Raw genomic sequence first — 26,228 nt, 5'->3', positions numbered from 1 at the left:
AATAAAACTATCGCTTAGATACGGAACCCCAACGCTGTGGCCATTGCCAAACCTGCTAAGTGTTGGTCGATCATGAATCGATTCCTACCAACAACGAGGAATCGATTCAAGATCGAATCGATTCAAGATTACATAATCGATCAATGAATCGATTCTTGGCAACGCTGATCGGTATAGACTTCTCACGCTCTTTTGGACTTCAATACGTGGACGAACGGTAGGGTTGCTCAACTATGACTTTATTTATCGTAGGTATTGAGTTCGGATCTTTGCATGACCTATGTACGACCTACGAGCTCATAAAGATATCCTGAACGGGTAAATGGAGACATGATTTTGGACCCCGTTTAGGACTCCTCCCAGGGGTCCAAGTTCTGGGTCCTGGATCTTGAATTTGGGGTCCTCGATGACTGTAGCAATAGACCATATTCGGACCCCTTACCCTGCATGACATAAGTGCAGTGAACGACGAATTACCTTAACCTGGCTACTCGTACACTATTTGCGTACCCTAGTTTCTAGTCACTTCTCTATCGCTCTTTTAATAACGCTGCTGAAGAGGAACATCTCTCGTCTAATCTGAGACAACAACAATATCCGAACATATTTTGTTTATTCAGATTCGGACTGGGGCAATATAGGAGTTCACGGAGGTACCTATTCGAGGAAGAGGAGGATTTCCCAAGCCGCATTGTGGAAATCGCACCAGGATGTCCGTGCCTGAGAAGGGAGAATACGACGATAGTGCACGTTCGCAGGCCCAAGGAGCCTTACTTCACTCGATCTGCTGCGCCATCACCGGAATCCGATGGGGGAGATATCGCCAGTAATTTTGAAGAAAATTAAGGAATAGGTGTTTCATCACCGGAATCTCGACGCCAACCTCACGTGAACTCGCGCCGCTTTTGCTTAGGCTGGATCACGTCTGGCTCAACTTCGGCTCAGGCCTGCTCAGTCTGCTTCCTGTGTCGTGGCAGTGGCCCAAGATTCCTCTCTCCAGACTGCCAAGTTTTGACGAGGGCCCAAAAGAAGGCCCCTAACAGCTCCCACCGCACCACGTCTTCCTCCCCCACTGCAATACTAGCTGACCTGTGATCCTAAATATTTGACGAAATTTGGAGCGCCAGAATGTGATGTCCAACCCCCATCAACCACAAGGCCTAAATGAATATGGGAGTTAGCAGGAAATTGTTTACCATTTTCTCAGCACGCGACTCACATGCCCCGTTTACATATGATGCATCATCAGATGCTAGGAAAGATACTGCTTTTGCGACCTCTGACGGGTGGCTGCCCCGTCCCAGGGGAATCGTAGTCTCAAGTTCTTCCAAGATCTGTGGGTGCTCTCGGAATTTGCTTGTCAACGGAGTGATCATGTATCCAGGACACACCACATTCACTCTGATACCCTCTCTAGCATGGTCCAAAGCCATAGCCTTCGAAAGGTTTATGATGCCTGCCTTGGCAGCATTATATGCGCACAGTCCATAATCTGCGAATAACCCTGACGTGCTCCCAACGTTCACGATGACACCTTTCTTCTGTTTCTGCATTTGCGGAATGGCCACCCTGGCGAGATAGAATGCAGAGCACAAGTTTGTTTGGATGACCTTCTGAAAGGCAGCCAAATCAAGCTGTGGTACCGGAGCAATCTGGCCACCTCCGCCAGCATTATGAAACAAGATATCCAGTCGGCCGAACTCCTCGATACAAGCCTCGATGGCCGTCTTGCATTCCTCGGGGTCGGAAACGTCGCATTTTCGATATACTACTCCCGCACCCAGTCTCTTCAAAATGTCTCGCTCTTCTAAATCTGTAGCGAATACTTTGGCTCCTTCTCTCGCGAAGATTTCGCAGGCTTCGGCACCAAGGCCAGAGCTGCCTCCGGTGACAAACACAACCTGGTCAATGAATCGCGAAGAGGACATATTGGCGACCGAGTTCAAAGGCTTTGTAGATACAAGTAGAGGCAGTAACACGATTTTACAGTGATTAAATGTCGAACAGGCCGATCATTGCTGTTTGAACATGTGAGAACCTCAATAAAAGTCAGGTAATGGGGATACAGTCACCATAACATGACAGACTTCGTTAGACGACCAAATATGACACACCGAATACTTGAGATCTGACATTTTAATTTTATTATTCACTGAATCACTTCTGTGTCTCCTTTGACCAAGGCCTTCTACCGTAGAGCTGTATTTAGAGCTGACTTCTCGAATTTATGAAGTCATATTGCCGACATGTGCTGACTTATTGCACTTTTTAACCTCGCCTAGTCCCGGCACGAATATGGCCACTAAATTCCAGATATTGGACCGCCCGATTGATGATGTCCCTTCAATCAAAGCAATTTGTGTTGGAGCAGGAGTTTCTGGTATTTTGACAGGCATAAGACTGCCTCAACGAGTGCAAAATTTAGAGTTGGTGATATACGAGAAATCGCCAGAATTGGGGGGGACATGGCTTGAGAACACATATCCTGGAGGTATGCACTGCCGATGTGGGGCTCTGAATTCTACTACTGACTTTTGCAATAGTTGCCTGCGGTCTAGGCCTATTCCTATTCCCGTGCAGGGCCATACGGGAGACTAATATAGAACAGATATACCAGCGGCCGCGTATCAGTTATCCTTCGAAAATAATACACAGTGGAGCTCATACTATGCTTCAGGCCCAGAGATACTCGAATATTGGAAGAGAGTCGCTCATAAATATGATGTGTTCAAGTACATGAAGTTCAACACCGAGGTCACTGAAGCACGGTGGAACGCAGACGATGGCTTGTGGGCTGTTAAACTGAAAGATACAAACTCAGGAAAAGTACTCTCCTGTGCCCATGTGTGAAACCAATCCTTTGCTGACTGGCTTTCGCAAACCAGGAGTGGTCGGATAGCGGAAACTTTTTGATTATTGGCACCGGTATTCTTAATAAGTTTGACTGGCCCAATATCCCAGGACTCCATGACTTCAAAGGCCATCTCGTTCATACCGCGCGATGGGACCATTCATACGATTTCACAGACAAGAAAGTGGCACTCATCGGCGGCGGCTCTTCCGGAATCCAGATTCTTCCAAAGATCCAACCACTGGTAAAGCATTGCGATCATTACATGAAAGGCCGAACATGGATTGCGTACCGGATCCCCGGCAAGGAAATTTCGGGAATGAACCCTGATAACCTCGAAAACTGTGCGCACCCTTACTTCGTTCGCTGCTTTATCTTTATTTACTGATCAGAACAAAACAGTCCAGCACACAGAAGAAGATCTCGCCAAGTGGCGCAATGATCCCGCGGCTTACCTCGACTTCAGATGTGCCGTGGAAGATAATCTTAACTCAGCATTTGACTTCATAAGAAATGGTACTGAGGTGCAAACAAAGGCAAGAAAGCTGTTTGAAGATACCATGAAAGAGAGGCTGTCAAAAAAACCTGAAGTATTCGAGGCTTTAAGGCCCGAATATCGTAAGTTAGGCTTATTCAGCACTTGTGCAGAGAACACGACTGACTTACTGGCTCCAGCTCCTGGTTGTCGCAGGCTGACCCGTAAGTATTGCACAGTCTGCAACTTCTTGAATTTATTTTGTGTATGTTGTTGACAAGCCATGGCTTGGTGAAAACAGCTGGACCAGGTTATCTAAAGGCAATATGCGAGGATAACGTCAACTTCATCAGTATTCCTATCGAAAGAGTTGTCGAGACTGGCATCATCGCCAGTGACGAAATCCAACGAGATGTCGATGCTATAATCTGTGCTACTGGCTTCGACTAGTGAGTATTACCACTTACGGAAACACCACGACGAAGAGCATCTCACCCGCTCTGTAGCTCTTATAAACCACGCATCCCGACTTACGGACTTGGAGGCAAGATCCTGAGTGAGGTCTGGGAATCAATCCCAGAGGCCTACCTGTCCATGTGTCCTTCACAAATGCCTAATTACTTCTTATACCTCGGCCCCAATGGCGGGCCCGGCAATGGAAGCACAATCATATTCCTGGAATTGGTAGCCGAATACATTTGCAAAGCGGTTCATAAGGTGCAACGCGAAGGTTTGAAGTCTATGGTTCCGAAGTGAGCGCGTCTTTACGACAAATAGTTGCTCGAACTCATCCAGGCTTACACTGTTTGCACAGGGACGAACCGATAAAACAGTTCGGACAATATGTCGACAAGTACATGGAGCTAGTGACTTATGGATCGAAAGCAAGGAGCCCCCATCTCTCGTTTAGATATCCCAGGGACGACAAAAGCTGACCGAGCTTTGCATGCAGTGCCGTTCATGGTTCAAGAGAGGACAAGAAGAAGGACGGGTTGTGGGTGAGTTACGGCCTGGGGTGGGAGGCAATAAATTATAGGCACTGATCACATGCTCAGCTCTCTGGCCTGGAGGTAGCATGGCTGCAATCAAGGCCCTTCAACATCCCAGGTGGGAGGATTTCAACTATACCTTGAAAGAAAATACGGCGGTGAACATGTGGAGCTGGTTTGGGAATGGAACTACCAAAGCTCAACAGGAGAGGAGAAGCACATCCGACTATCTGCGGCATGCAGATGTCCCCCCGGTGCCTACGAAACGCCCTTCAACAGTGGCGGAGATTGCTCTAGGAGCTGTCACGGATTCTGTGGCTTGACCGAGCCAGCAGACAGCAGCGCCATACAGTCGGGAATCGGTCCAAGAAGCCTTCAACTAGTTGCAACGCCAACCGGTGCAGACATCATTGCAGCTGGGGTTAAGAAGCTTTATTTTTGGCGACGGCCATGCTTCAACCAGGAGTTGTTACTGGGCTTATCATAGTCTTGCGGGAAGCAATATTCCAAGCACAGGTGCGGATACGCATCTTCGAAATCGCAATGACTGGAAGAATGAACACACAAGACTCCCCAGCTACTCTGTACTCTAGCTATGTAATGAGAGGTGCTGGCCGCCTGAGGCCCTGACGGATTTCCTGACCTAAGATGTGGCCCGAATCGTCTAGAGTTAGCGGGGAATTCGAGGGCCCCAGGGCGAGGCCGAGGGGCCCTGAGTCTCGTTATCCTCTGCCTTCGCCTGCTGAGTGAGCCTGATGACAGCGGCACCAGCACTCGCGCCCAGCCATTGCTTACCCCACGGGGAGTTCCAGGCACCAGGACAGTGTGGTGAGCCCCACTACCTGCCTACCCAACATCAGCTGTAACACAGCCCCTGTAGTTCTTGATTGACAACACAGACTCGACGCCACCGAGTACTCTCTGGTTGACTGTGAGAAAATCAACAGTCATCACCGTTCGAAACCTTATAATATACGGGACAAATCTCTGTCATCGATGAAAAGGCGGTGTCCGCCAATACCTATAACGCTACGAGTCTCCACAGGGTAGCCATGGAAAGCACAACTCTCACTTCATTTGATTGTTTTGCGTGGGCCAGCCAGGCTCAAGTGTTCTACGAACGTCATGGATTCTACATCTCCCATCACCACCCTTCGAAAGCTCGAGATTGAGCATGCCGATGCGGGTGTGTTGCAAGATATCGAGATCTCCAAGGCACTTACGACGGACCAAAGCACGCTGGCAGAAAAGGGATATTTCTTTCATGCCCAGTTGGTCGGAAGCATCGCTTCGATCAGCTGCGCAGTGCTTGCCTCTTATTGGGGATTCGCCCCGGCAGCAGCCATTCTGACCGAGATTAACGCCGACATTGGTAAGTTCTCTTTCAGGGTTACCCTTTATCGAGACTCACAGATCCAGGACCCAGTGAAAATGCCAGTCTGTTCTCCATTATCTGGACTCTATGTGTTGGCCTCGCTGCCATCCTATTCGGAAGGACATCGGACAAGTTTGGTAGGCGGTGGTTTGTCATTGGAGCTAGCACCATGAGCTTCATTGGAGGTGGGTACATTGAAATTGTGTCGTTCTAGTCCTGCTCATCTTGTCAAGGAATCATTGCTTGCACCGCAAAAAACATGGATATTCTAATCGGCGCCAACGTAAGTACTTCAAGGGTTATCCTGTTGGGTTACTAACCTGTCAAGGTCCTGTTGGGCTTGGGAGCCGGTGTTCATACTTGCTATGCCTTGATCGTGGGCGAGATCTGTCCTAACAAGTACAAATTCGTTGGGATTGTGTTCTGTGTAATTCCTAATGTTGTGCCGACGGGATTCGGCGCCTATCTAGGTGTGTCCTCCGGCAAAAAAACGGACCGGAAGAATGGTACTGACATGAAAAAGCCCTCATGCTCGTCCACAACGCAGATTGGAGGTATGGTACTTTGGTTCCACAATGAAGGAAATCTTTGCTAACCCAAGAAGATGGGTCTATTATATTCAGTTAATGATGATGTTCCCTGCGATCATCCTGCAACTTGTTTATTATCGGCCGCCTGGTTTCAAAAGGCTCCACGGCAATACCCGAACCTGGTCGGAAGAGATTAAACGGGTCGATATTGTTGGAGCAATCCTGCTTTCTGCCGGGCTTTGTTTGTTCATACTTGGAATCTCCTGGGGTGAGTTATCCTTACAAGGCCTGATGATGAAGAAGCTCATCTCTTCAGGTGGCCAGCCACTTCCATGGACTTCCTCGCGCATCCTGGGCCTTACCATCTCCGGTGGTATCACTTGCGTCATATTCACACTTTGGGGTCAGTACATTGTGACGAATGTTGAAGAGAGGTTCTGAACATGTTCTTCAGAAATTTACTCCAAAGTCCCCAACCCGCTAGTCCCGATGTATGTCTTCCGGGACCTCCGGGGATATGTCTGCCTCACCGTAATCATTTCTGTATCCGGAGTCATCTATATTGCTCTCAGCATCATATGGCCTTCGCGTAAGTTGATCTCAACAGCTGGTATGCCATCACTGATAACACTCTACAGAGGTTGCAAGGATATACGGTGCTGGAGCTACCAGCTGGCAGGGCAACGCATGGCTATCAGTGAGTGACCAATCGACCTCTACTTTTGGCGTTGAGCTCACAATGCAAGACTACCGTTGCTTTTGGGATATGGGGCGGGATTGTTGGGTTCGGGTCTATATTTCACATCGTAAAACACATCCGTTACCAGCTGATCGTATATATGTCGGTTACTGTTGTCTTTTGTGGAGCTCTATCAACATGTAACACCCAAAACAAAGGCCAAAGTGCAGCATTTTCGTTCCTCGCAACTCTTTGTGCAGGAATGCTGGAGGTCACTCCAGGAGTACTTGTGCAACTCGACGCCGACGACGCAAATCTGGGCACCGTCACCAGTAAGGTAACCCCCGGGGCTGCAGGAACGCAATTGCTGACTCTCTTGCTTTCAGCTGTGCTAGGGTTGATCAGAACCGCGACCGGATCAATCATGACGGCCGTGTTCTTAGCCATTCTCTCAAGCAAAGTTCCCAAGGAAATCCTCCGAAATGTCCCTCCTGCTGCTGTCGACGCTGGATTACCGAAATCATCACTACCTGCTCTATTGGCTGCTATTACAACAGGGACGTCTGAAGCTTATGCAAAAGTCCCCGGGTTGACGGCAAAAATCGAAGCAGTAGTATCAGAAGCGCTGGCTCAATCCTATGCGGCAGCCTATGCCTATGTTTACTACGCTGCGGTTGCTGTCGGTATCGTGGGCATGGTTGCTGTTATTGCGATCAAAGATTACGATAGCATGCTCACAGGACACGTACCCCGGCAGATCTATAAGCGGGGAGAAGAAGATGAGAAAGTGAGAGAAGAAGTTGAGAACAAACTAGAGCCGACCAAACTGAGAGTGGAACACAAAGGGCAAGACGCTTAAGCATTACTCACAAACTCACCCACTGCGAGAGAATGCCCCAAGGGGCCGCCCGAGGACATAAGTCTCTCGGGCGTAGGCCACGCAGAGTCTTTACCAACTATAACTGAAAATGAAATACGATTCCAATTCTATTATTTCAGCAACTACACAATGTAGATGATCGGGCCATTTTCTACAGCGTTGGTGGATGTCTTGAAAAAGTGTGACCGCAGAGTTCCACTTCATTGTACTTACCGGTGTTGGTCATATTACCCAGTGGCCCAGTCCGCTTCTCGGGGTTCTCACGGTTCCGGGTACAGCATTAATGAAGTTCTGGCCAGAAACGTATCGCCTAATGAAACATAAAATGGTCACTAGATTTTGGTGTCTCGGGAGAGGACGTGTGGAGATATGTGGGGTTAGACTCTGGGGTTGCGGCAGGAAAAAAGGTGGTTGACCGGGATTTTGATGACTGTCCCTGACAACTCTCAAAGAGTTTCCGCCCCGGAGCGTTGCCTCGAGTAGCGTTGGCTTGATTTCGTTTTTCAGTCCGCCAATCATCAAAGTAGAGGCAGCAGGCTAACGACAAGACAGGGAGCGAGTACAAACAACATCGTATGGCTGCAGAAGAACCAAGAGACGAAGAATTAATCATTTGTGAACACTGCATCTGACTCACGTTCCTCCTTGTCACGACCCTGACGGCCCACTCCAGCCAATTCTGAGAAGCTGGATGACAGTAGGTGCTCGCTCAAATGCGGGTGTACCTCGGTGGGTATCATCGTTGCGCCTCTGGAGACGACAGCTATCTACAAGAACTGTATTCGATGTTCCCGACCAGACCACATTCCTTTCGAGAGCATCAAAACAAGAGACAAAAATGTCAACGCTCATTCCAGAACCCGATGGGCTCGCTATAGACGGCAGAGATCCAACTGTAATACGGTCTTTTCTCAGATTCCTAACCTCCCTTTTCGTTGCCATCATTTTCTGGCTCATCGGCGTAGCTGTTTACCGCCTATACTTCCATCCATTAGCCAGGTATCCAGGGCCATGGTACATGAAAATCAGTGGGTGGTACGACTTCTTCATCGCCTACGGGGAGCATAGGCACTTACATTTCCAATACCTCCACCAAAAGTATGGTTCGTTGTCAACTGTGGACTGCTTTCCTGTGGGAGGAATGACTGATTCAATCAAGGACCGGTGGTTCGCTATGGACCCAATGAGCTTGCATACAACACACCTAGCGCTTTCCAAGGTAAGCCGCCGCGAACGAATATGGTCATCATGGCTCTAAACCCGTAACAGCAATCTATGGGTTCAAGGCAAATGTCCAAAAGGGTCACGCCGTCACGGTTGGAGTCACAAGCGACCCAGACAGTAGAAGCACTTTCAGCGAGACAGACAAACAACGTGCCATGAAGAAGCGTAGGGTTCTGTCTCAGGGCTTCTCGGAGTCAGCGTTGAGCTCCGCGGAGTGTAAGTGGCCCAATTGCTTTCTGAGAAGAGGCGTCAAAAAATGCTGATTCACGACAGCTTTTATGATCAGTCAAATCGAGACACTTTGTAAGCAATTGGCCAACACATCGACGGAAAAAGTCAAAGACTTGTCACTATGGCTAAATTACCTCGCGTACGACATTATGGGAGAGGTGGTTTTCGGAAGGAGTTTTGATATGTTGACCGATCCTTCACTGCGCTATGTGTTGTCTCTCATCGACGCGTCTGTTTTCTGCACTCTTTTGGCAAGTATATTGCGCATGTTCCACAGTGGCTCTTTGAGACTGACTTACCAAAGGGAGGGGTTATGCCGCTACTTTATAAAACCGGGTTGATTGCCTTCTTTGTTCCCAAGGTCCTCACAATGAGGAAGCAATTCATCAAGTACGTCAATTCTACAGTGGAGCAGAGGTTGCAACAGGTACCCGCATCGGACAAGGAAGACAGGAAAGATTTCTTCTACTATGTACGCTCATCTCCATTATCCTTGAGGTGACCATGGCGCTGAAAGATCAAGCTACTCAATACGCGAGACTCTGAGACGGGTAAGCCGTTATCGAGAACGGCATTGCTTACAGAAGGACTACTGCTGGTGACGGGTGGAAGTGATACAACATCCACTGGTAAGTCCTGGGGATGGCTTTTTGTCGATAGAGATGTTGATCAACCGTCTCAAGGTATGGCTGCGACCATCTTCTACCTCCTCAAATATCCTAGATGCCTAGAACGGCTATACGAAGAGCTATCCCGTACGTTCGACCACGTTGACGAGATCCGAACTGGGAGGAAACTCAAAACCTGTCTCTACCTGAGAGCCTGCGTCCAAGAAGCTCTGCGGATGGCACCACCCGGGCCTGGTATCCTGCCGAGGATAGTCCTAGAGGTGAGGTCGATGTCTTTGTAGTAGACATGCAAGTTGACAGAGGGTAACAGGGCGGTCAACTCATCGACGGAGCCGTGATTCCTGCCGGGGTGAGTTTGGCCTGCCACGGCACACTTTGAGACATTGCTGATCAGGTCTAGACCCAAGTTGGCGGTGCCTTCTGGGCACTGGCTTACAATGCAGACACATACCCGGAACCTGAGGTCTTCCGTCCGGAACGGTATCTGATGGAAGACGGTCGAACTGAGGAGGAAGTCGACAAGTCAAAGGGAGGCTACTGGGCCTTCTCCACAGGTCCACGGAAGTGCCCCGGAATGAAGATGGCGTATCAAGAGCTGTATTTGACCGTCGCCCGGCTAGTCTATCTATTTGAGATGACCCCCGAGAAACCCGAGGAACTCGAAGAGAATTTCAAGCTCCTGGATCATTTTAGTAAGTTTCATCTCATCATGTCTACAGTGTCATGTTGTTGACAGACATATACAGATGTCAAGAAGAAGGGACCCTTTGTGTCGTTCAACTTGCGAGAAGGACAGACGGTGTAAAAGAGGCGAAACTGCCCTGGCTCCTGCTGAGGAAGCTTTCACTCACTGCATGAGGGAGAGTGTCTTGAGGCTGAGGTTGTGCAGAGACCTAGTTACAAATGACAAGGTGTTCAAAAGACCTGACTATTTCCCTCTGGTGGCCCCTTCACGACAAATACTCGGCGATGTCGGAGACTTGAGGTAGCGCCTAGAGCCACTTACTCCGACCGCTAGTATATTGTCTAGTATTTCTTACCTTCAAGGCCTGTAGGCACAAGCTCTTGGGTGAGGTCTGAGCTTAACAAAATATACCTTGTTACGTTACGAATTCTGGTCATTTGAATTCGCGTTGGCACAAAATTTAGTGCATGTCTCCTAATACCACAGGATTATGCGTCAGTGTCAGGTCAGGACAACCTGAAAACAGCGGCATTCTCCTCGAGGACAACTACAGCCTCATCTAATGATCAGAGTCATTCTGTTGCTGGGTCTGCCAGCTCGAGGCTCGCACAGCCAGTTCTTACACATTTTTCCGGGGGGAATTTAGGGTCGTTCTCCGGGAGCCCGGTTTACCATTCGTACCAGTCGAGCTGACGACTATTCGTAGCGCCCCTCCTTCCAATCGGTAACGTAGTGTACGGGACGGCGCCAGGCTAACCGTCACTGCCCTGGTTTGCAAAGACTGCCTAAGGCCGGGTGCCCGAGAGCAAGAGTGCGGGCGGTTGCGGGGTACGGGGTACATCTCTCGGTTGCTCGGTCGCTCGGTCACCTCAGTATCTAGTTTCGTTGAAGAGGGCGCCTTCTTCGCCGCTTCCCCCTCCTCCTCCGCTGCCGTCCGACCTGATAAATTGCGATGCTGTCGACGTACCTACCTGTCCTACGGATCTCCAGCCTTTGCATCAGACTTCCTTTCCATTGTGCTCGCCAAGAGAGAGAATTCGATCATGGCTCACGAAGCACAGTCGTCCAAGAAGACATCTAAATCCAAATCCTCGTTTTCTAATGGGACTTCGAGCTTAGAGAACAGGTGAGAATGCTTTTGGCCTCGACCTCTGGCTCCGCTGATACGCGCGCCCAAAATTGTTCAACTGCTACGTACACCTGACTAACCGCATGCGGCACCATTAGGCGTATGCGCAATCGCCTCTCCCAGAAGGCGTGTCGCCAGAAGCAAGCCATCTATGTCAAGGAACTCGAGACTCGGCTAGGCAATTCCACCCGACAGGAGAGCGAGCTGGTGAGAGATTTGCGCGAGGAGAACTTCAGCCTTCGGCAGCAGCTCCTCGAATGCCACAGAAAACTGGAAGGTGCCTGTGGAACGTTGAAAAGTCTTTCAGCGTCAGTCGAAGGCCTTCTGGACCTTGAGGTCAGTAAACCAGAGGCGCAAGCCTCCTATCACATTGCAAATGACTGTTGTTTACCTTCGCATGTAGAAGAAATCGAAGCCGCCAGGCGACGATAGCGACACGAATCAGGGCCAAATACCGGTTGAACCGACCCTGTCGGCCACTCCAGAGATCGTCAACAGCAGCCTCCCAGAGTTTAACAGGATTTTCGATGGCCAGGATGGCCTGTCCATGAGTGGCAGCTTGCAGCTTGAGCTCGAAGCTATCAGCTCCCCTCCAGCATCTCATGAAATGGATGCAAACTCCACTAAAGAGACTTGCGTGATAGTGGAGCAAGGCTTTGACTTGGTCCGCGACCAAACCTCCCTTATCACGACTGCCGAAAGCATGCTCTCCGAGAAACATGTCCCCAGAAGTCTGTCGACGCTGTCACACATGGGCCCTTCTGTATACGGGTCTATTGTTAGTAGACCTTGCCAGGACCGCAGCAACGGATTAGAAATAACCCATACTAATTCTGGTTTCTCTGACCATATTGAGGCGATCGAAAACTGTTTACGCAAGTGTATAGCTAATTCGGGGCTATTGCAACAATGTGGCTCAAACAGGTATGTTCTTCAGTTCTCGGCTGTCATGACATTTCTAGAAGATGGGAAATATGGACAAGTGAGAACTAATACATCCAAACAGTCTTGCTCAGGCCATTCGATTCATGATGTGGTCATTCGTCTGTGTGGCTTGGCCTGAAATGATCCCGTGGCATGCCTACACTAAGGCCCACGCCGCCATCTCCATGGTCTCTATGTGGCGACTAGTCCCTAATTCGGTGAACCGCCTCGCCGTAGGGTATCAGCCAACACCAACCCAACTGGCTCTTTTATATCCTGCTGTCATCGACTGGATACCTTTCCCATCACTGCGTGACAAGTTAATACTCTATCACTCGGCTAATCCGATGCTCGATACTATCATTTGCGATCTTGGAGAATCTTATGTTGTGGAAGGGGACCTCTCCAAGATAGTCGAAAATTTCTCATCCATGTTGGGGTGTGTTGGGGTTTTCGACCTCGTAAGAGCGATATCTGACGCTGGAAGAGAAAACCGTCTCTCTCCCCCGCCTCTGACTGCCGCATACGGCCTATTTTCCGAAGGCCACGCTTCAATGGATCATTTGGCTGGGTACGGCGGCCTCGAAGAGCTCGGTCCCGATGGCGGGAATTTGGACACAGGTGTATTAGCACCAAACGTGGAGGCGCTGTTCAAGTCCAGACAATACGCATACAGTGCGTACAAAGCGCTAGGCTTGGGAAAGGGGTCAGCAGAATTTCGCCTGGCTCCAAAGTTTTTTGAAAAACACCCTGAGCTTTATGACCCGAACGCAGACATCATTGGGCGCGGACTCTACTTACGGCCGACCGAACAGAAGTCCATGCAGAGTCCAGGGCGACCCGACCCTAGTTCCCTTGCCAACTATAGAGCCTTAGCAAAGTGGTCCTTGGAGATACCAGAGGAGCCAGTGGCCCAGAAGATGAATACACTGACTTAAAATATATGGTGTAGGAAGTCCACAGACCGGAGACCCTTATGAGGGATAGATGGTCACGGCAAGTTTAAAACGCGGCGGATCGGATTCATCACGAATCTCTGAGTCATCGTCTGACGACAAAAATTGGTTATAAGCCTCTTCGAAGTCTACTAGCGCGACAATTTCTGTCTACAATCTTCCACCACAGACCCCATCATACGAAGAGCCGAATTTACACTCTTGGAGGAGTCAAAATCAGTCTCATTCTCACTTTTCACGTTCCTTTCGGCCTCCAAAGCGGAAGTACCTTCGCAGAGCATAACAGAAATGTACGTGCTACTTCCACCTTCCCTTGACTCAGGCACTCAGTACAATTGACAGGTCGAGAGCAGAAATCTATCTGCTAGATTGTTTGCCTCCCTCATAGAAGATGGGTTCGATCTCGCTCTCAGAAGGCGAATTGCGAGTGCGCAAGCTCTTCAGCGCATTTGAGAGGGGTACCGAGGACAGTGTAGAAGCGGTCCTCGAGCTCTTCGCGGAGGATGCGATATTCTACGTATGGGGCCCGACGCTGCCCCCTGCTGTCGGCCACGACGCGATGCGCACTGCCTTCAAGGGGCTGAGCACGGTTCTTCAGGACTTCAAAGCTGACCTTGGAACCGTGGCCGTGTCGGGGAACGTGGTCTTCGTCGAACGGGTCGAACGATTCACCTACAAAGGGAAGAAAGCCATCGAGTTGCCACTGGTGGGCGTGGGTGAGATCCGCCCCAGTGACGGAAAGTTCACGTTGTGGAAAGACTACTTTGATTCCAAGGTCTTCGCTGACGTACAATGACAATCTCATCTTTCACTTCTCCTCATTCTTCCCGCACAATAATAGCAATAATCGCACAGTCACAATATCGACTACTTAGACTGTGAGTCACGGAATGCCAGATTCCGGAAATGGTCCCTATCCGAGTTCTGTACTCCGTATAACGGTGAGCGATGACTGGAGAATAAGTGCGTCACTCCTGCTAGTTACAGCACACCATCACGCTTTAATCATAATCTGTGCAGCTGCGGTTCATTGATTTTGGGCAGTCTGTGTGTTGAACAATTTGTTACTTAGACCCTGAAACCAGACTCGTGTCCCGGTTTCATCTGACCAGAAACGCTCATACAAGAGGGCTGCCGCAGCTACAAGAGCTTCACAAACCCACAAATGCTGTAGCTCATTTCTTATTCATGTCCGCCAATATAGATCAAATGAATTTACCTCGAAATTGTCACACTCCTAATGGCGTGGATGCCACGACGAACGGCGTGCACCATACCGGCAACCCAACCACCCAGGACAATGCTGCCGTCGACGATTTTGCTGTTGATCCAAACCCGGCTTGGACTCCCCGCAAGAAATTAAGAGTCATTACAATCGGGGCAGGGTTCTCAGGCCTCACATTCGCCTACAAGCTGCAACATCAAAATCCTGAGATGCAAGACTTGGTCTCTCACACAATATTCGAGGCTAGAGAAGACATTGGCGGAACGTGGCTAGCCAACGTTTACCCCGGTGTTCAGTGCGATGTTCCTGCACATATCTATGTAAACAGTCTCGTCGCGCTCCATTGCATCGTTATCCATCCTTCTTGACCACTCTCGTGCGATCTGACAAGTGCGAAGGCATTTCCTTTCGACCCAAACCCAGACTGGACACACTTCTTTGCCACCGGCAAAGAAATTCATGAGTATATGCAAAAGATCACCAAGAAGTGGAACCTTGACCAGGACGTGAAGCTTAGCCACAGGGTGATCGAGACCGTTTGGCAGGCCGAATCGGGCCAGTGGAAAGTGACCGTCGAGAGCGAAGGGAGACAGTGGGATGAGTATGCAGAAGTTTTGGTTTCTGGGCAAGGAGTGTTGAAGTGAGTGCCGTCATTTTGGGGGAGTTACGCTGCGTATCTTTTTCCATCCGCTGACAATGTAATCTATCACTTTCCTCTATCAACTTACTGACCTTGACCCTCAAAGCTCCTGGCAATGGCCAGAAATTGAAGGACTCCATGATTTCAAAGGACACAAGTCTCACTCGGCAAACTGGGACGCCAACTACGATTACTCCCACAAACGTATCGCATTGATCGGAAATGGATCCACCGGAGTCCAAGTGCTCCCACAGCTTGCTCGACTCCCCGAAACAGAGATTCTGAGCTTTCAGCGAAGCCCGAACTGGGTTTACAATCCAGTGACACCAGGAGCGCTAGTAGGTAAAGACGACCCGCGAGCAAATCCAGAGTTCACGGAAGAAGAGAAGCTATATTTCCGTAAAAACCCGGATGAGCACAGAGCTTATCGTAAGTTAATCATTTCGAAAATAAACAAAGGGTTTTATTTGGTAAGGGCTCAATTGCGATTTGGGTTCACTACCATTATTTACATGTCAACCTGCAGTATGTCAAGGATTCGCCCACGAACATTCGAGCGACCAAAGAGGCGATCGACCAGATATCCGAAAAGCTCAAATACGACCCTATGCTTTGCAAAGCCCTCATTCCGGACTGGCCCTTGGGTTGTCGACGCATTACACCCGCAAATGGGTACTTGGAGTCATTCTTGCAGCCAAACGTTCAACTTATCACGAGCCCAATCGTGCGCATCACTGAACATTCCATTCTCACGGCTGATGGCAGTGATTATCCGGTCGACGTTGGTGCGTACAACCTTTGTCCCCTCTCCGTCGCTGGTAGACACTAAATACGCCGCACAGTTGCTTGTACCACTGGTTATGCCGTCTCGTGGTGCCCTCAGTGGCAGATGATCGGCCGCAATAACGTCGACCTCATCAAAGAATGGACTGTTGATCCCCAGTCGTACCTGTCCCTCGCGGCGCCAGACATGCCTAACTATTTTATGTTCTTGGGCCCGAACGCCGTGGTCGCGCATGGATCCTTGGTCGAAGCTATAAACTGGACCGGCGACTACGTCATTCAATGGCTTCGAAAAATTGCAACAGAAGATATCAAGTCCATCGTGCCCAAGACTCAAGTTGTCAAGGATTTCATCCGCTACGGCGTTGAACTCCACAAAAAGTTTGTCTGGACCGGTGGATGCCGAAGTTGGTTCAAGAGGGACACTGTGGATGGCAGGGTCATTGCGGCGTTCCCAGGTAGTGCCCTTCTGTTCAAAAACCTTGCTAGCCAACTCAGGCCTGAGGACTTCGAGATTGAATATCGCAGCAAGAACCGGTGGCACTTCCTTGGGAACGGGTTCACCAGCTACGAGTTGGATCCCAACAACGATCTGGCCTGGTATGTAGAGAAGTAGAATACGACAGATGGCATTGTTACTATTGTCCATAGGAATCTGGATCATTCGGCATGCTGCACATATTCATGAACTCTCATTGGCCCGCAGATAGTCTTCTTTCAACGATAGTATTGACTGTTGAACCTTGAAATCCACCCGTAGGTCGTAGACCCAAGAGCACGTCTCACAGTAGACTCACCCTCCCACTCTCACCAATGCCTAACACCCGTTCTCCTTCTCCCCCAAAATCTAAATCAATGATGTTTGCCCGTATGGATGCTGTTTGCATCCGACTTTGCATCAGAATAGCCGTCTTCATCACGATTTGAGCGTACCTCTGAAAAATGAAGGCTATTGGCCCTCTTTATTCCTATCTTATCTATGAGGTATCGAGAGAATTTGGACTAGCCCATAGATCTTTGAAAGAGATAAAACTAAAAAAACCCGGCCTTAAGTTACTTCGTGCTTGTGCTACTTCTCAATTGTGCGCCCTAGAACAGCCAAGGACTGTTTTAGTCGTCTATTTATCTCTCCCTCCGATACACGCGAACCGGCAAGGCCCCTTTTAGCAAGGATAAGTTTGACCGGCATGCGGCATCCCACACTTTCTCGTTGAAGGTGTCATCGAGCTCAAGCTTCAGCTTCTTGAGCACCTCGGCCAGGAAAAGTCGCATTTCAGCCAAGGCCAGATTTTTGCCAATACAAGCATATTGTCCTGCACTGAAAGGGATAAACCCTTTAGTGTCGTGGACGAAATCGGCTGGCCGCTCGCTGTCAATCCATCTCTCCGGCACAAACTTGTCGGCGTGAGTGAAGTTACGCTCATCCCGTTGTATGGTCCATCCATGGACGCTAACCTATATGAACAACAGCCGATGTTATCAAACCAGCCTTCTGTGCCTGGAAATGATACTGCTACTTGCCTGTGTATTCTCGGGGACGAGTTCTCCTTGGATGACATGACCACCACGTGGAATTGTCCTCTGCATACCATTTGGTCCCGGCGGATAAAGTCTGAGAGATTCATTGATTGCTCCGTTCATGTATTCGGCAGTGGCTAAGAAGGTTGTGTCAGCTGAGAGGAAGAGCTTTTCCAACAATCAGACAGGGCTACCGAAAAGTTTTGCGTTCAGCTTCTCTGGCGAACCATCCCATAGCTGATCGATTTCTTCAGTAAGACGTCGTTGTGTGTCGGGATACTTGGTCAAAAAGTACAATAGGTATCTGTTGGAGTTTTAGTAGGAAAAGATGATGAGATTTGAGTCCACTCTAGAAACTGACGTCAAGCAAACTGCTGTCGTGTCTGACCCCCCAACAATTAATGCTCCCGAGTCGGCGGATAGTTCGTCATCGTCGAGATTTCTGGCAACAGTAAGCTCGCCGAATCCCAGTCCACGATGGATGATGTGACAGTAAGCTCACACGCCCTTCGAATCAGAGGCCAGCAGATAAGAAAAGATGTCCTCTCGAGAGGTTCCTCTGGCCTTTCGGTTCTGATACTGTTGTGCTGATATCTCCATAAACTTGCGGCCCTCTTTCCTTGTCTCTGCATCCACGGGCACGAAAGGTACTATTGTGAGATGAGTTTTTGCGCGATCAAGGTCATACCTGAAAATGTACTTACATAACGGGTTTGCCCATGGTGTGTGAGAAAAGATACTGAGAACGCGAAGTGCTTGATGGAGGAACTTCATATACAGATGTTGTTCTGCTTTCTCCAACATGCCGAAATCTTGTCCAAATACCAGATCTCCCATAACGTCAAATGCAAAAAAATCACACCAGTCACTCATGTTACAGACTTCTAGGAAAGGATACGTCAGCAAAAGTCTTTGTTCTTAATGGGCTCGCAAGCTCTCTTGGGTCTACCCACGACCGTTACGGCGCTCCAATTGAAGTGACAAACGTTGTGTATGCTGGATGACTCGGCTTTCATAGCTTTGAAGGGCCTTGGGACCAAATCCAGGATCCCAAATACGTCGTCTGGCTTTATGCTCGGTCAGGGATCGAGTGCTCGCCATGGACTTCGCCTTGACATTGGGATTGCCATCATACCACGGACCCTTGGCTAACTTGATTGAACCAGCTCCGTGAACACGCTCCACTGAGTCTGGATGACAATAAGAAAGCTCGTTAGGTCCAACCCGGACGATATCACCATACTTTTGAAGAATAAGTAGATAATCACCAAGAAGAATCTTACACCGACCTTGGAGTGAAGCAACTGCAGCCACAGATGAGTGTCTCCCCTGATCGCGTGGATCATTGCATGGAACTTGGTCAGCTTGGCCAAGACTGGTCCGGGATATTTCTGAAGAGGATTGAAGAAAAGACGATAGCCGGTTAAGAGGGCGCTGTTTTCTCTATCAAATTCTGAATATGAACGGCATGGGGAGTTACAGACCCAAAAACAATCCAAAAGTTCAGGTTCAACGCCACTAGCTTGATCAATGGTGTTGAAAGGGATGCAGTATTGCGCCAACTCAGTGAGACAGCCAGTACAAATTCCAGGATGCCGACAAATCCTAGGAATCCTCTGCAAAGAAATGTTGGTTTGATCCTTTCAGTCATTTGGACAGGACCGGGGGGTATTCTCCGTACTCACATTGCAGAAGGTTCGTGCCAATGACACAAGAGATAACATACTGTTGCCAAAAGGGACGCCCCGACACTGTAGGATGCCCACGTGTCGGGGATGTTACGGGTGTGGAACTCCATGGCAAGGATTTCGGGCTGAGCGAAATCAAACGACCAGAACTAGAGACATTTCCCCCGTATCTCAGGCCACCTATATGTAATCAGAGCGCATCTTTAAGATTATTAAGCTACAGGGATCGCAGAGTCGATATTGTAAAACTGTGACGTTCGACGTTGATCCCTCAGGACGAGCTGCCTATATGCTGTCATGTTTTGCGGCCTGTGCTTGTACTTGACTCAGAAGACACCCTGTCAAGATGAAAGGCGGAATGTTGGCCTTCAACTCCGCCGTCTGCATCTTGACGGCACTTTTCATGACTCAACCCAAAGCCTTACGGAGAATACGCGCCAACGCTCCGTTCGACCAATAGCAGATGTAATACTGATCGACCTGGATACTACTCCTGGTTGGCCCTGAAAAGGACTAAGAGGGGAGAATTACTGATAGTTACTGACTCTCGTACAATAAGATAAGCCGCAATGGAAAATCGTCTAGTGCAGCTTCCAGACGGGGAGGAAATCTATTGATTGCGACCATTTTGAGCATTGTGGATCAGGAGACATAACCTGAAATACATTCCTGTAGAGAATGCGCTGACTGATAAAGAAATTCACAGTCATCACTTCTCGAAGGAGGCCCTTATCTGCGCGGGGAGTCACCAGAAAGTGCGTCACGGCTGGCTTCCACAGCGCCTGGTCTTTCATGGCTTAGCTCAGCTTAGAGATACGGATAGTACTTTAAGCAATGCATTAAGCTCAATCATCTCAGATGTCCATTTTCGGTTCCTGGAATAAGTCTCGCTCTCGAGCTCACGCTGCCAATTTACTAGGCTTGTTTGTTATCATATCTCCCTATAGGTTCGCCCGTCGTATACCCTGGCGAAACGATGATCTCCAAAATATCCTCGGATTACGAGGTGCTGGACCAGTACCAGTCGGACTCACGGCACCTGAAAATCATTCACGTGGGTGCAGGCGCTTCGGGACTCTTGGCTGCCTACAAAGCGGAGAGACTATTGAAGAACTTCGAATTAACCGTGTACGAAAAGTAAGACGAACTACTACTTTATGTGGGAAATGATTTCCAGTACAACCCATCAATGACTGACAGCTATCGCGGTTGTCAGAAACCCAACGATCGGAGGGACTTGGTACGAAAATAGGTATCCGGGTTGTGCCTGTGACATTCCAGCTCATGTCTAGACCTATTCTTTTGAACCGAAATACGATTGGTCTGGCTTCTACGCATACGCAATCGAAATCCAAAAATATTTCGCCGATTTTTATGAGAAATACCAGCTAGATCGATATGTACGTTTGAACACGGAAGTCCTGAGTGCCACGTGGCTAGAAGCAGAGGGCGAATGTAAGTACTGTCGGTTCAATTGGAGAATTGGCGGCTAACAACGGGCCAGGGGAATTGGAGCTGAAAAAAGACGGCATTATATTTACAGATCGATGTAATGTGTTAATCAATGGAACTGGTGTTGTCAATAAATGGAAATGTGAGAGGCTCTCTGTCAGGACATGTAACTGGTTCTAATACGTGCGAGTCTAGGGCCAGCGATTAACGGTTTACACTCATTCGAAGGGCCTCTGTTGCACAGTGCCAATTGGGACTCCAGCTTGAATTGGAAGGACAAACGAATCGCAGTATTAGGAACTGGCTCCAGCTCTATTCAGATGGTACCCTGCTTAGCAAATGGTGAGTTGGTCTCATTAAATACTCCACAGAGGAGAATAAACCATTCTGATGCCTTTATACCACACCAGGCGCGAAGAGATTAACAGTGTTTGCTCGAAATCAGACATGGATTGCCCCTCAAGTTCCATCCGATGTGCAAAAGGCAGATCCAAGCGGCGAGACGCCGGCAGCAGCTGGAAAGCATCACTATATTGCTGCGGAAAAAGAGAGGTTTCGTACCGATCGAGAGTTTTTCCTACAATATCGAAAGAACCTTGAGTCGAGGCTGACCGTCTCGTTTCCTGTATTCATTCGTGGGACGGAGCAAAACATCAAAACGAAAGAGGCCTTTCGAGAGAGTATGCTGCGGAAGATAGGCCCTGGACATGACGACCTCAAAGCAAAACTCATCCCCAACTGGTCACCGGGCTGTCGAAGATTGACGGTATGTATTGGCGCTTTGAATGAATATCCTTTTGATTGAAGCCGGAATTGCGCTGACAATTATGTTGTGCAGCCTGGAGAGGGATATCTTGAGACTTTGACTCAAGACCGTAAGTACTGAGCACCCTTAGGCACCGAGCCAAGTCAGAGTCAGTAACCGTTTGGGCGTAGACGTCTCGGTGATCTACGACGAAATTGTGCAAATCACCCCAAAAGGGATTTTCACCGCATCGGGAAGCGATCTCGAGTTCGATATAATCGCCTGTGCGACGGGTTTCTATACCTCGTACAGGCCTCATTTGTGAGTGCTTCTCCCTGCGGACGACTTATGTCATTCTCCATCTAACATCTATCAGCAAGATTGTCGGTATGAATGGCGCCGTGATGCAGGAGGATTGGAGCGAAGTAACTCACCCTTACCTTTGACATTTTCCTTTCGCTTTTTGCCCACAAGGAGGAGCACTAATGATGTTCTGGCAGGAGCCAAATATCTACCTAAGCATCACAGGACCTAAATATCCCAATTATTTTGTCATCAATGGTCCGACCGGAAACTGGGGCCAAGGCTGCGCACTTCCGTCGGTGAGCCGACTACCTTTGCCTCGATTCCCTATAATATAACAGCTGACTAACAGGTGTGATTTAACTTGTGCAGCACGAAGTGCAGTTGGAGTACGCTTTCCAATGCGTCAAGAAGATGCAAGAAGAAGGCATCAAGGCCATGGAAGTACGGCAGGAGCCAACGACCCAGCTCAACGTGCATATCGACGCCTGGCATCAGAAATACAGCGTGTGGGCAGAAGATTGTCGCTCTTGGTACAAAGACAACAATCCAAATGGCCGGGTGTACATATGGCCTGGCAGCCTGTTGCATCATTTGAAGGCCCTGCGAACGCCGCGCTACGAGCACTACGACCTGCGCTACCTCAACAACAATGTCTGGGCCTTCTTGGGCAATGGGAGGACAGATCTGGAGTTGGCGCACGAGAAAGGGCAAAAAGTCGACCTGGCACCATACATTCGCGATGAAGACGTGCCTTGGACTCTTGACTTGGACAAACTGTTGGCCTGAAAACTACCCTTAATACGTCTGCTACATAGCATATATCTGCTGTTGACAGTTGAGCTGAATACCCATGTCCAGCTGAAAGATTCGCCACTGTTACAGCTGGACAGGCACCTATTGTCTCAGATCAGCCGAGTATTCTCGTGATGGACAGCCATTCTGACACTCAGGAACTGATTCTGACTGTCAGCTATTTGTACATATATATCAGAGATCCTTCCTGTTCTGAGGAAGGGAACAGATCAGAGTACATACTATTCCCAGTACGGGGGTTGCCCACTGGACGAGGAAATGCTATTCCCAGTACGGAAGGTTAGGGTATGGAGCTATCTCGCTTGGTGAGGCACTCCGAGGAGTCGGGGAGCATGTAGCTGCACATGTTGCTGTCGTGGGGGTTCAACCACCCGGAAAGCCTACCCTTCGCGCAACTTCGGGCGAACCTCGGGCAGGAGCGGTGGGAGGAGCCGGAGGAGGGCCACCACGGAAAGGAGGCAAAGGAGTTCACGGAACAGAAGCTAGCTGAATTAGACAATTACGACGAGATGGTGGAGAGGATGGAGGGCCTGCAGGAGGATGTAGAGAACGGGAAGATGACGAGAGAGGCATTCGTTGCACTACTCTGGGAATCAAATGGGTTTGGAAAAGCCTGATTGATTACTTTAGTGATGTGTTTGCTGTGGCTGATACATTCAGCTTTATGTTAGCTCATGAAAGTTTGAATACTCCAGGCTACAACTGGAAAACTACGGCACACAAGAGCTACCGACCAAATACCAAGTTGCGGGGTCATATTGATTCAACGACGGAGCAGAGCCTCGTGAAGCGAGTCGGCATCCACATCCGATAGATGCTTTTCGTGAATTTGTACGCTGTGCACTTGTCCCTGCCTTCGAGCTCGTGAAGCTAAGTTGTGGATCAGATATCGGTAGAAGGTAGTCTTCGCAGCCTCGATAATAGGGTAATGACCATAGATCCTGACGGATTCATGATCGTAAGAGATCCAAAAGGGCAAGGATCTCACGGTCAAGCTCTCTCTCTCTCGTCGGACCAGTCGAAACAGCTCAACAACCGCTCGCGCCGCGAGCGTCATGCTGTGAACGTTCTGGCGATCTGCCACGTCGAGTGCCGCGGCGCCGCACTTGACCTCACACATCAGGTGTGGGAAGCCCCATAAGCCCTACGACGACCTCCGCCAGAGTGCAAGAGATTCATCAAGAGTGGCCTTGTGGACACGTTGGAGAGGTATTAGAGGTAAGGAGAAAATCTTAGCTCTGCTGTGAAGAGGACTAAGAGGAAAGCGGTGTAGGAGATGGACATTGGTATTGCTGATTGGTAGAGGTACACTCAACCACTTTCCCCTCTGATCTAGATGTCTCCAGTCATATGAATACCAAGTCTCATCTCTTCTTTGGTTTCTTGAATGTCGCCTGTTCTGATATTTGGGTAAAAGAAGCTCCTGGTGTCACCTCCTGGGGATCAAGGAGTCTCAGCTCCTCGCCATCGATAGCTCCTGGCTCCGAGAGGTGATGGCTTTCCAGACCTTGTGAAAGTCCTGATGAAGGGAATTGTAGATCCGATTCCTCGGAGACTTCAAAATGTATATCGGGTGGTATTTGTCAGGAATCCGTCGGCAACGTAAAGATCTATCTAATAACTATATATTGCCTATCTATAGGCGTACTCGACGAGACTCCGAAGCTGGAGAGCTTCGAAGGAGATACGCGTGCGTAACTGCTGCTAAATACATATATGCCCCTGAGTCTTGGCATTCATGACACTATTATAGAATAGTATTAGTAGCTTACATTAGAACTTTTACCGTCGCTAACTGGAGATGATAGAGACTCCTAGCCGGTTTTGGTTGAGTCTTATTGACCTCAATTAAGCGGTCTAAACGGGGGCTTTATCGAAGAGGATTTTGCTTTTATCCTTTCTTGATGCCTTCAGGACGATTCCCTTCGCTGGTCAGTCGAGTACTAAAGATGGAAGCGAATAAATAACCTAGGTGTGACAGCTTCAGGGACTACCATGTGGTCTTCCGAGCGGTTACACTATCTCGACGTGCCATGGTTGCTCTAGACGAGGGAGAAAGGAATAGGCAGCTTCATGTAGTTGCAGGCGAAGTGCCAACACGGTCGGACCTAAAGCGCCAGGTTTGGGCGAATGTGACATCACACGAAAAGAGAATGGTCAGCAGCGCTTCTTGGCAAATACAAACTCCATGTCGTAATCAATTGGCTAACGTCGGAGTATTCAACACTCGCAGTAGCGCCTGCTTCGCACTCATGAGGTGGAGTGGTTGTTGCCAGCATAATTAGATATAAAAGGGCAGTATTAAGTTGCGCGCGAAGTCCTAAGCGCAGGCAGCCACTGTGGACCGAATACCGGGCTCAATGGAGAAGAAAAGTTAGCCGAGTAAGATGCATCAGCACACTCTTTCACGTGAGTGGGTGTCCGTGTCGCAAATTTTCCTAATGCTCCCTCACCCTACCATGGACTGACCCGTTTATTCAACACTTTCCCGAAATACGCCTGAGTAGGCGTTGTCAAATTTGTCGACATATAGGATCAGGCTCGTTTGGAAAAGTATACATTGGTAGGATACGAGACACCATGAAACATTTTTTCTGACTGATCTACATAGAATGCGATGTTCCTACAGGTGACGTGGTGGCCGTTAAACTCTCGAGCACCGTTCGGTCGCACCATCATTCCTGCGCCAAGAAATCGAGATCTATGAGGAGTTGATTGGACAACCCGGCATCCCTCGAGTGTACTGGCATGGCTACCACTGTGATTTCCAGGCGGTGGTGTTTGAACTTCTGGGACCCAATCTTGAAGGTTCTCTTCCAATATTGTGACGATAAATTCTCACTTAAGACCACGTCGATACTGATGGATCAGCTTCTCCATCGGATTGAAAGTCTCCACGACACGGGATACCTCCATCGCGACATCAAGCCTGAAAACTTTCTGCTAGGCACCGGTAAGTAGGGCAACCGATTTTGGACGCGCGGCCTATCGGAGTGGCTCACACGACCGAATCATGAGTCACAAGGCGGCAGCCAGCCCCAGGATTTCCTTGGTCGGCACCTGCCAGCGTCAACGGCCGGTTGAACGTCGGTATACGCTGTCATTGTCTTCTCTCGTTAGATTCGATAGCTAAATTGGGGCCCATGTAGCCCCTTCGTGGAGTGATGGCAAGGTCTGCAGGCGTTCAGTCGGTAGGAAAAATACAGGATTGTTTTAGAGCGGAAGAAGACGATCCCGGTAGCCGAATCATGCCATGGTCTGCCCGCAGAGTTTGCCACTTGCATAAGCTACGTTCGTGAAATGGATGATCAAGAGAAGCCCAATTACAAGTATTTCCGGCAATTGTTCAATCTACTCTTTCGCTGCAAAAGTTTCGAGTATGATAATGTGTTCGACTGGACGATTCGAGAGTTTGAGAGGCTTTCTAATGTGGACCAGCAACGTCTCGTCCCCCCGTACAAACGTTCTTGGGCAAAGTACGAAGCAGGGCCGTCCAGACAG

General features: G+C 49.2%; 12 protein-coding genes across 12 annotated transcripts; 9 read left to right on the top strand and 3 right to left on the bottom strand.

Annotated features, from left to right (window-relative positions):
• Positions 1 to 1,080: 1,080 nt before the first annotated feature.
• A1O5_06339 (uncharacterized protein) lies at positions 1,081 to 1,928 on the bottom strand (the record flags this gene model as incomplete). The annotated part of the gene is made up of 2 exons (XM_007746933.1): positions 1,081 to 1,160; positions 1,220 to 1,928. The coding sequence occupies 2 exons, from the start codon at positions 1,926 to 1,928 to the stop codon at positions 1,081 to 1,083; spliced, it is 789 nt and encodes a 262-aa protein (XP_007745123.1).
• Positions 1,929 to 2,295: 367 nt separating this feature from the next.
• On the top strand, positions 2,296 to 4,638 carry A1O5_06338 (uncharacterized protein; the record flags this gene model as incomplete). The annotated part of the gene is made up of 10 exons (XM_007746932.1): positions 2,296 to 2,506; positions 2,609 to 2,826; positions 2,886 to 3,195; positions 3,254 to 3,469; positions 3,527 to 3,550; positions 3,628 to 3,775; positions 3,833 to 4,078; positions 4,141 to 4,192; positions 4,258 to 4,324; positions 4,382 to 4,638. 10 exons carry the CDS (start codon positions 2,296 to 2,298, stop codon positions 4,636 to 4,638), a joined length of 1,749 nt encoding a protein of 582 aa, XP_007745122.1.
• Positions 4,639 to 5,440: 802 nt separating this feature from the next.
• A1O5_06337 (uncharacterized protein) lies at positions 5,441 to 7,758 on the top strand (the record flags this gene model as incomplete). Its single annotated transcript, XM_007746931.1, has 11 exons — positions 5,441 to 5,687; positions 5,735 to 5,875; positions 5,924 to 5,973; positions 6,019 to 6,160; positions 6,214 to 6,244; positions 6,292 to 6,488; positions 6,537 to 6,623; positions 6,675 to 6,809; positions 6,859 to 6,917; positions 6,967 to 7,231; positions 7,286 to 7,758. 11 exons carry the CDS (start codon positions 5,441 to 5,443, stop codon positions 7,756 to 7,758), a joined length of 1,827 nt encoding a protein of 608 aa, XP_007745121.1.
• Positions 7,759 to 8,617: 859 nt separating this feature from the next.
• Positions 8,618 to 10,668, top strand: A1O5_06336 (uncharacterized protein; the record flags this gene model as incomplete). The annotated part of the gene is made up of 10 exons (XM_007746930.1): positions 8,618 to 8,882; positions 8,939 to 8,998; positions 9,049 to 9,219; positions 9,277 to 9,489; positions 9,543 to 9,706; positions 9,758 to 9,863; positions 9,918 to 10,123; positions 10,174 to 10,212; positions 10,264 to 10,555; positions 10,610 to 10,668. 10 exons carry the CDS (start codon positions 8,618 to 8,620, stop codon positions 10,666 to 10,668), a joined length of 1,575 nt encoding a protein of 524 aa, XP_007745120.1.
• Positions 10,669 to 11,591: 923 nt separating this feature from the next.
• Positions 11,592 to 13,539, top strand: A1O5_06335 (uncharacterized protein; the record flags this gene model as incomplete). Its single annotated transcript, XM_007746929.1, has 4 exons — positions 11,592 to 11,674; positions 11,776 to 12,013; positions 12,081 to 12,601; positions 12,684 to 13,539. The coding sequence occupies 4 exons, from the start codon at positions 11,592 to 11,594 to the stop codon at positions 13,537 to 13,539; spliced, it is 1,698 nt and encodes a 565-aa protein (XP_007745119.1).
• A 409-nt stretch (positions 13,540 to 13,948) lies between these two features.
• A1O5_06334 (uncharacterized protein) lies at positions 13,949 to 14,353 on the top strand (the record flags this gene model as incomplete). The annotated part of the gene is made up of 1 exon (XM_007746928.1): positions 13,949 to 14,353. The coding sequence occupies one exon, from the start codon at positions 13,949 to 13,951 to the stop codon at positions 14,351 to 14,353; it is 405 nt and encodes a 134-aa protein (XP_007745118.1).
• A 413-nt stretch (positions 14,354 to 14,766) lies between these two features.
• A1O5_06333 (uncharacterized protein) lies at positions 14,767 to 16,821 on the top strand (the record flags this gene model as incomplete). Its single annotated transcript, XM_007746927.1, has 5 exons — positions 14,767 to 15,102; positions 15,181 to 15,422; positions 15,529 to 15,892; positions 15,949 to 16,207; positions 16,265 to 16,821. 5 exons carry the CDS (start codon positions 14,767 to 14,769, stop codon positions 16,819 to 16,821), a joined length of 1,758 nt encoding a protein of 585 aa, XP_007745117.1.
• Positions 16,822 to 17,327: 506 nt separating this feature from the next.
• A1O5_06332 (uncharacterized protein) lies at positions 17,328 to 19,069 on the bottom strand (the record flags this gene model as incomplete). Its single annotated transcript, XM_007746926.1, has 7 exons — positions 17,328 to 17,624; positions 17,691 to 17,860; positions 17,918 to 18,027; positions 18,085 to 18,165; positions 18,226 to 18,607; positions 18,677 to 18,913; positions 18,967 to 19,069. 7 exons carry the CDS (start codon positions 19,067 to 19,069, stop codon positions 17,328 to 17,330), a joined length of 1,380 nt encoding a protein of 459 aa, XP_007745116.1.
• Positions 19,070 to 20,387: 1,318 nt separating this feature from the next.
• On the top strand, positions 20,388 to 22,700 carry A1O5_06331 (uncharacterized protein; the record flags this gene model as incomplete). Its single annotated transcript, XM_007746925.1, has 11 exons — positions 20,388 to 20,548; positions 20,612 to 20,651; positions 20,704 to 20,866; positions 20,916 to 21,005; positions 21,059 to 21,205; positions 21,274 to 21,629; positions 21,702 to 21,738; positions 21,800 to 21,929; positions 21,985 to 22,033; positions 22,109 to 22,210; positions 22,284 to 22,700. 11 exons carry the CDS (start codon positions 20,388 to 20,390, stop codon positions 22,698 to 22,700), a joined length of 1,692 nt encoding a protein of 563 aa, XP_007745115.1.
• A 371-nt stretch (positions 22,701 to 23,071) lies between these two features.
• Positions 23,072 to 23,344, top strand: A1O5_06330 (uncharacterized protein; the record flags this gene model as incomplete). Its single annotated transcript, XM_007746924.1, has 1 exon — positions 23,072 to 23,344. One exon carries the CDS (start codon positions 23,072 to 23,074, stop codon positions 23,342 to 23,344), a length of 273 nt encoding a protein of 90 aa, XP_007745114.1.
• A 136-nt stretch (positions 23,345 to 23,480) lies between these two features.
• On the bottom strand, positions 23,481 to 23,859 carry A1O5_06329 (uncharacterized protein). Its single transcript, XM_007746923.1, has one exon. It carries the CDS (start codon positions 23,845 to 23,847, stop codon positions 23,491 to 23,493), a length of 357 nt encoding a protein of 118 aa, XP_007745113.1. The 5' UTR covers positions 23,848 to 23,859; the 3' UTR covers positions 23,481 to 23,490.
• Positions 23,860 to 25,475: 1,616 nt separating this feature from the next.
• On the top strand, positions 25,476 to 25,688 carry A1O5_06328 (casein kinase 1; the record flags this gene model as incomplete). The annotated part of the gene is made up of 1 exon (XM_007746922.1): positions 25,476 to 25,688. One exon carries the CDS (start codon positions 25,476 to 25,478, stop codon positions 25,686 to 25,688), a length of 213 nt encoding a protein of 70 aa, XP_007745112.1.
• Positions 25,689 to 26,228: the final 540 nt, after the last annotated feature.

This window comes from Cladophialophora psammophila (assembly GCF_000585535.1).
Source record: "Cladophialophora psammophila CBS 110553 chromosome Unknown aczJe-supercont1.9, whole genome shotgun sequence".
Lineage (NCBI taxonomy): Eukaryota > Fungi > Ascomycota > Eurotiomycetes > Chaetothyriales > Herpotrichiellaceae > Cladophialophora > Cladophialophora psammophila.
Note: the sequence above shows the minus strand (reverse complement) of the source record. Positions and strands in the feature narration are given on the sequence as shown.

Coding starts and splice junctions, on each gene's coding strand:
- A1O5_06329 (XM_007746923.1), bottom strand. CDS start 23,847: ATGTGTGAGGTCAAGTGCGGCGCCGCGGCACTCGACGTGGCAGATCGC.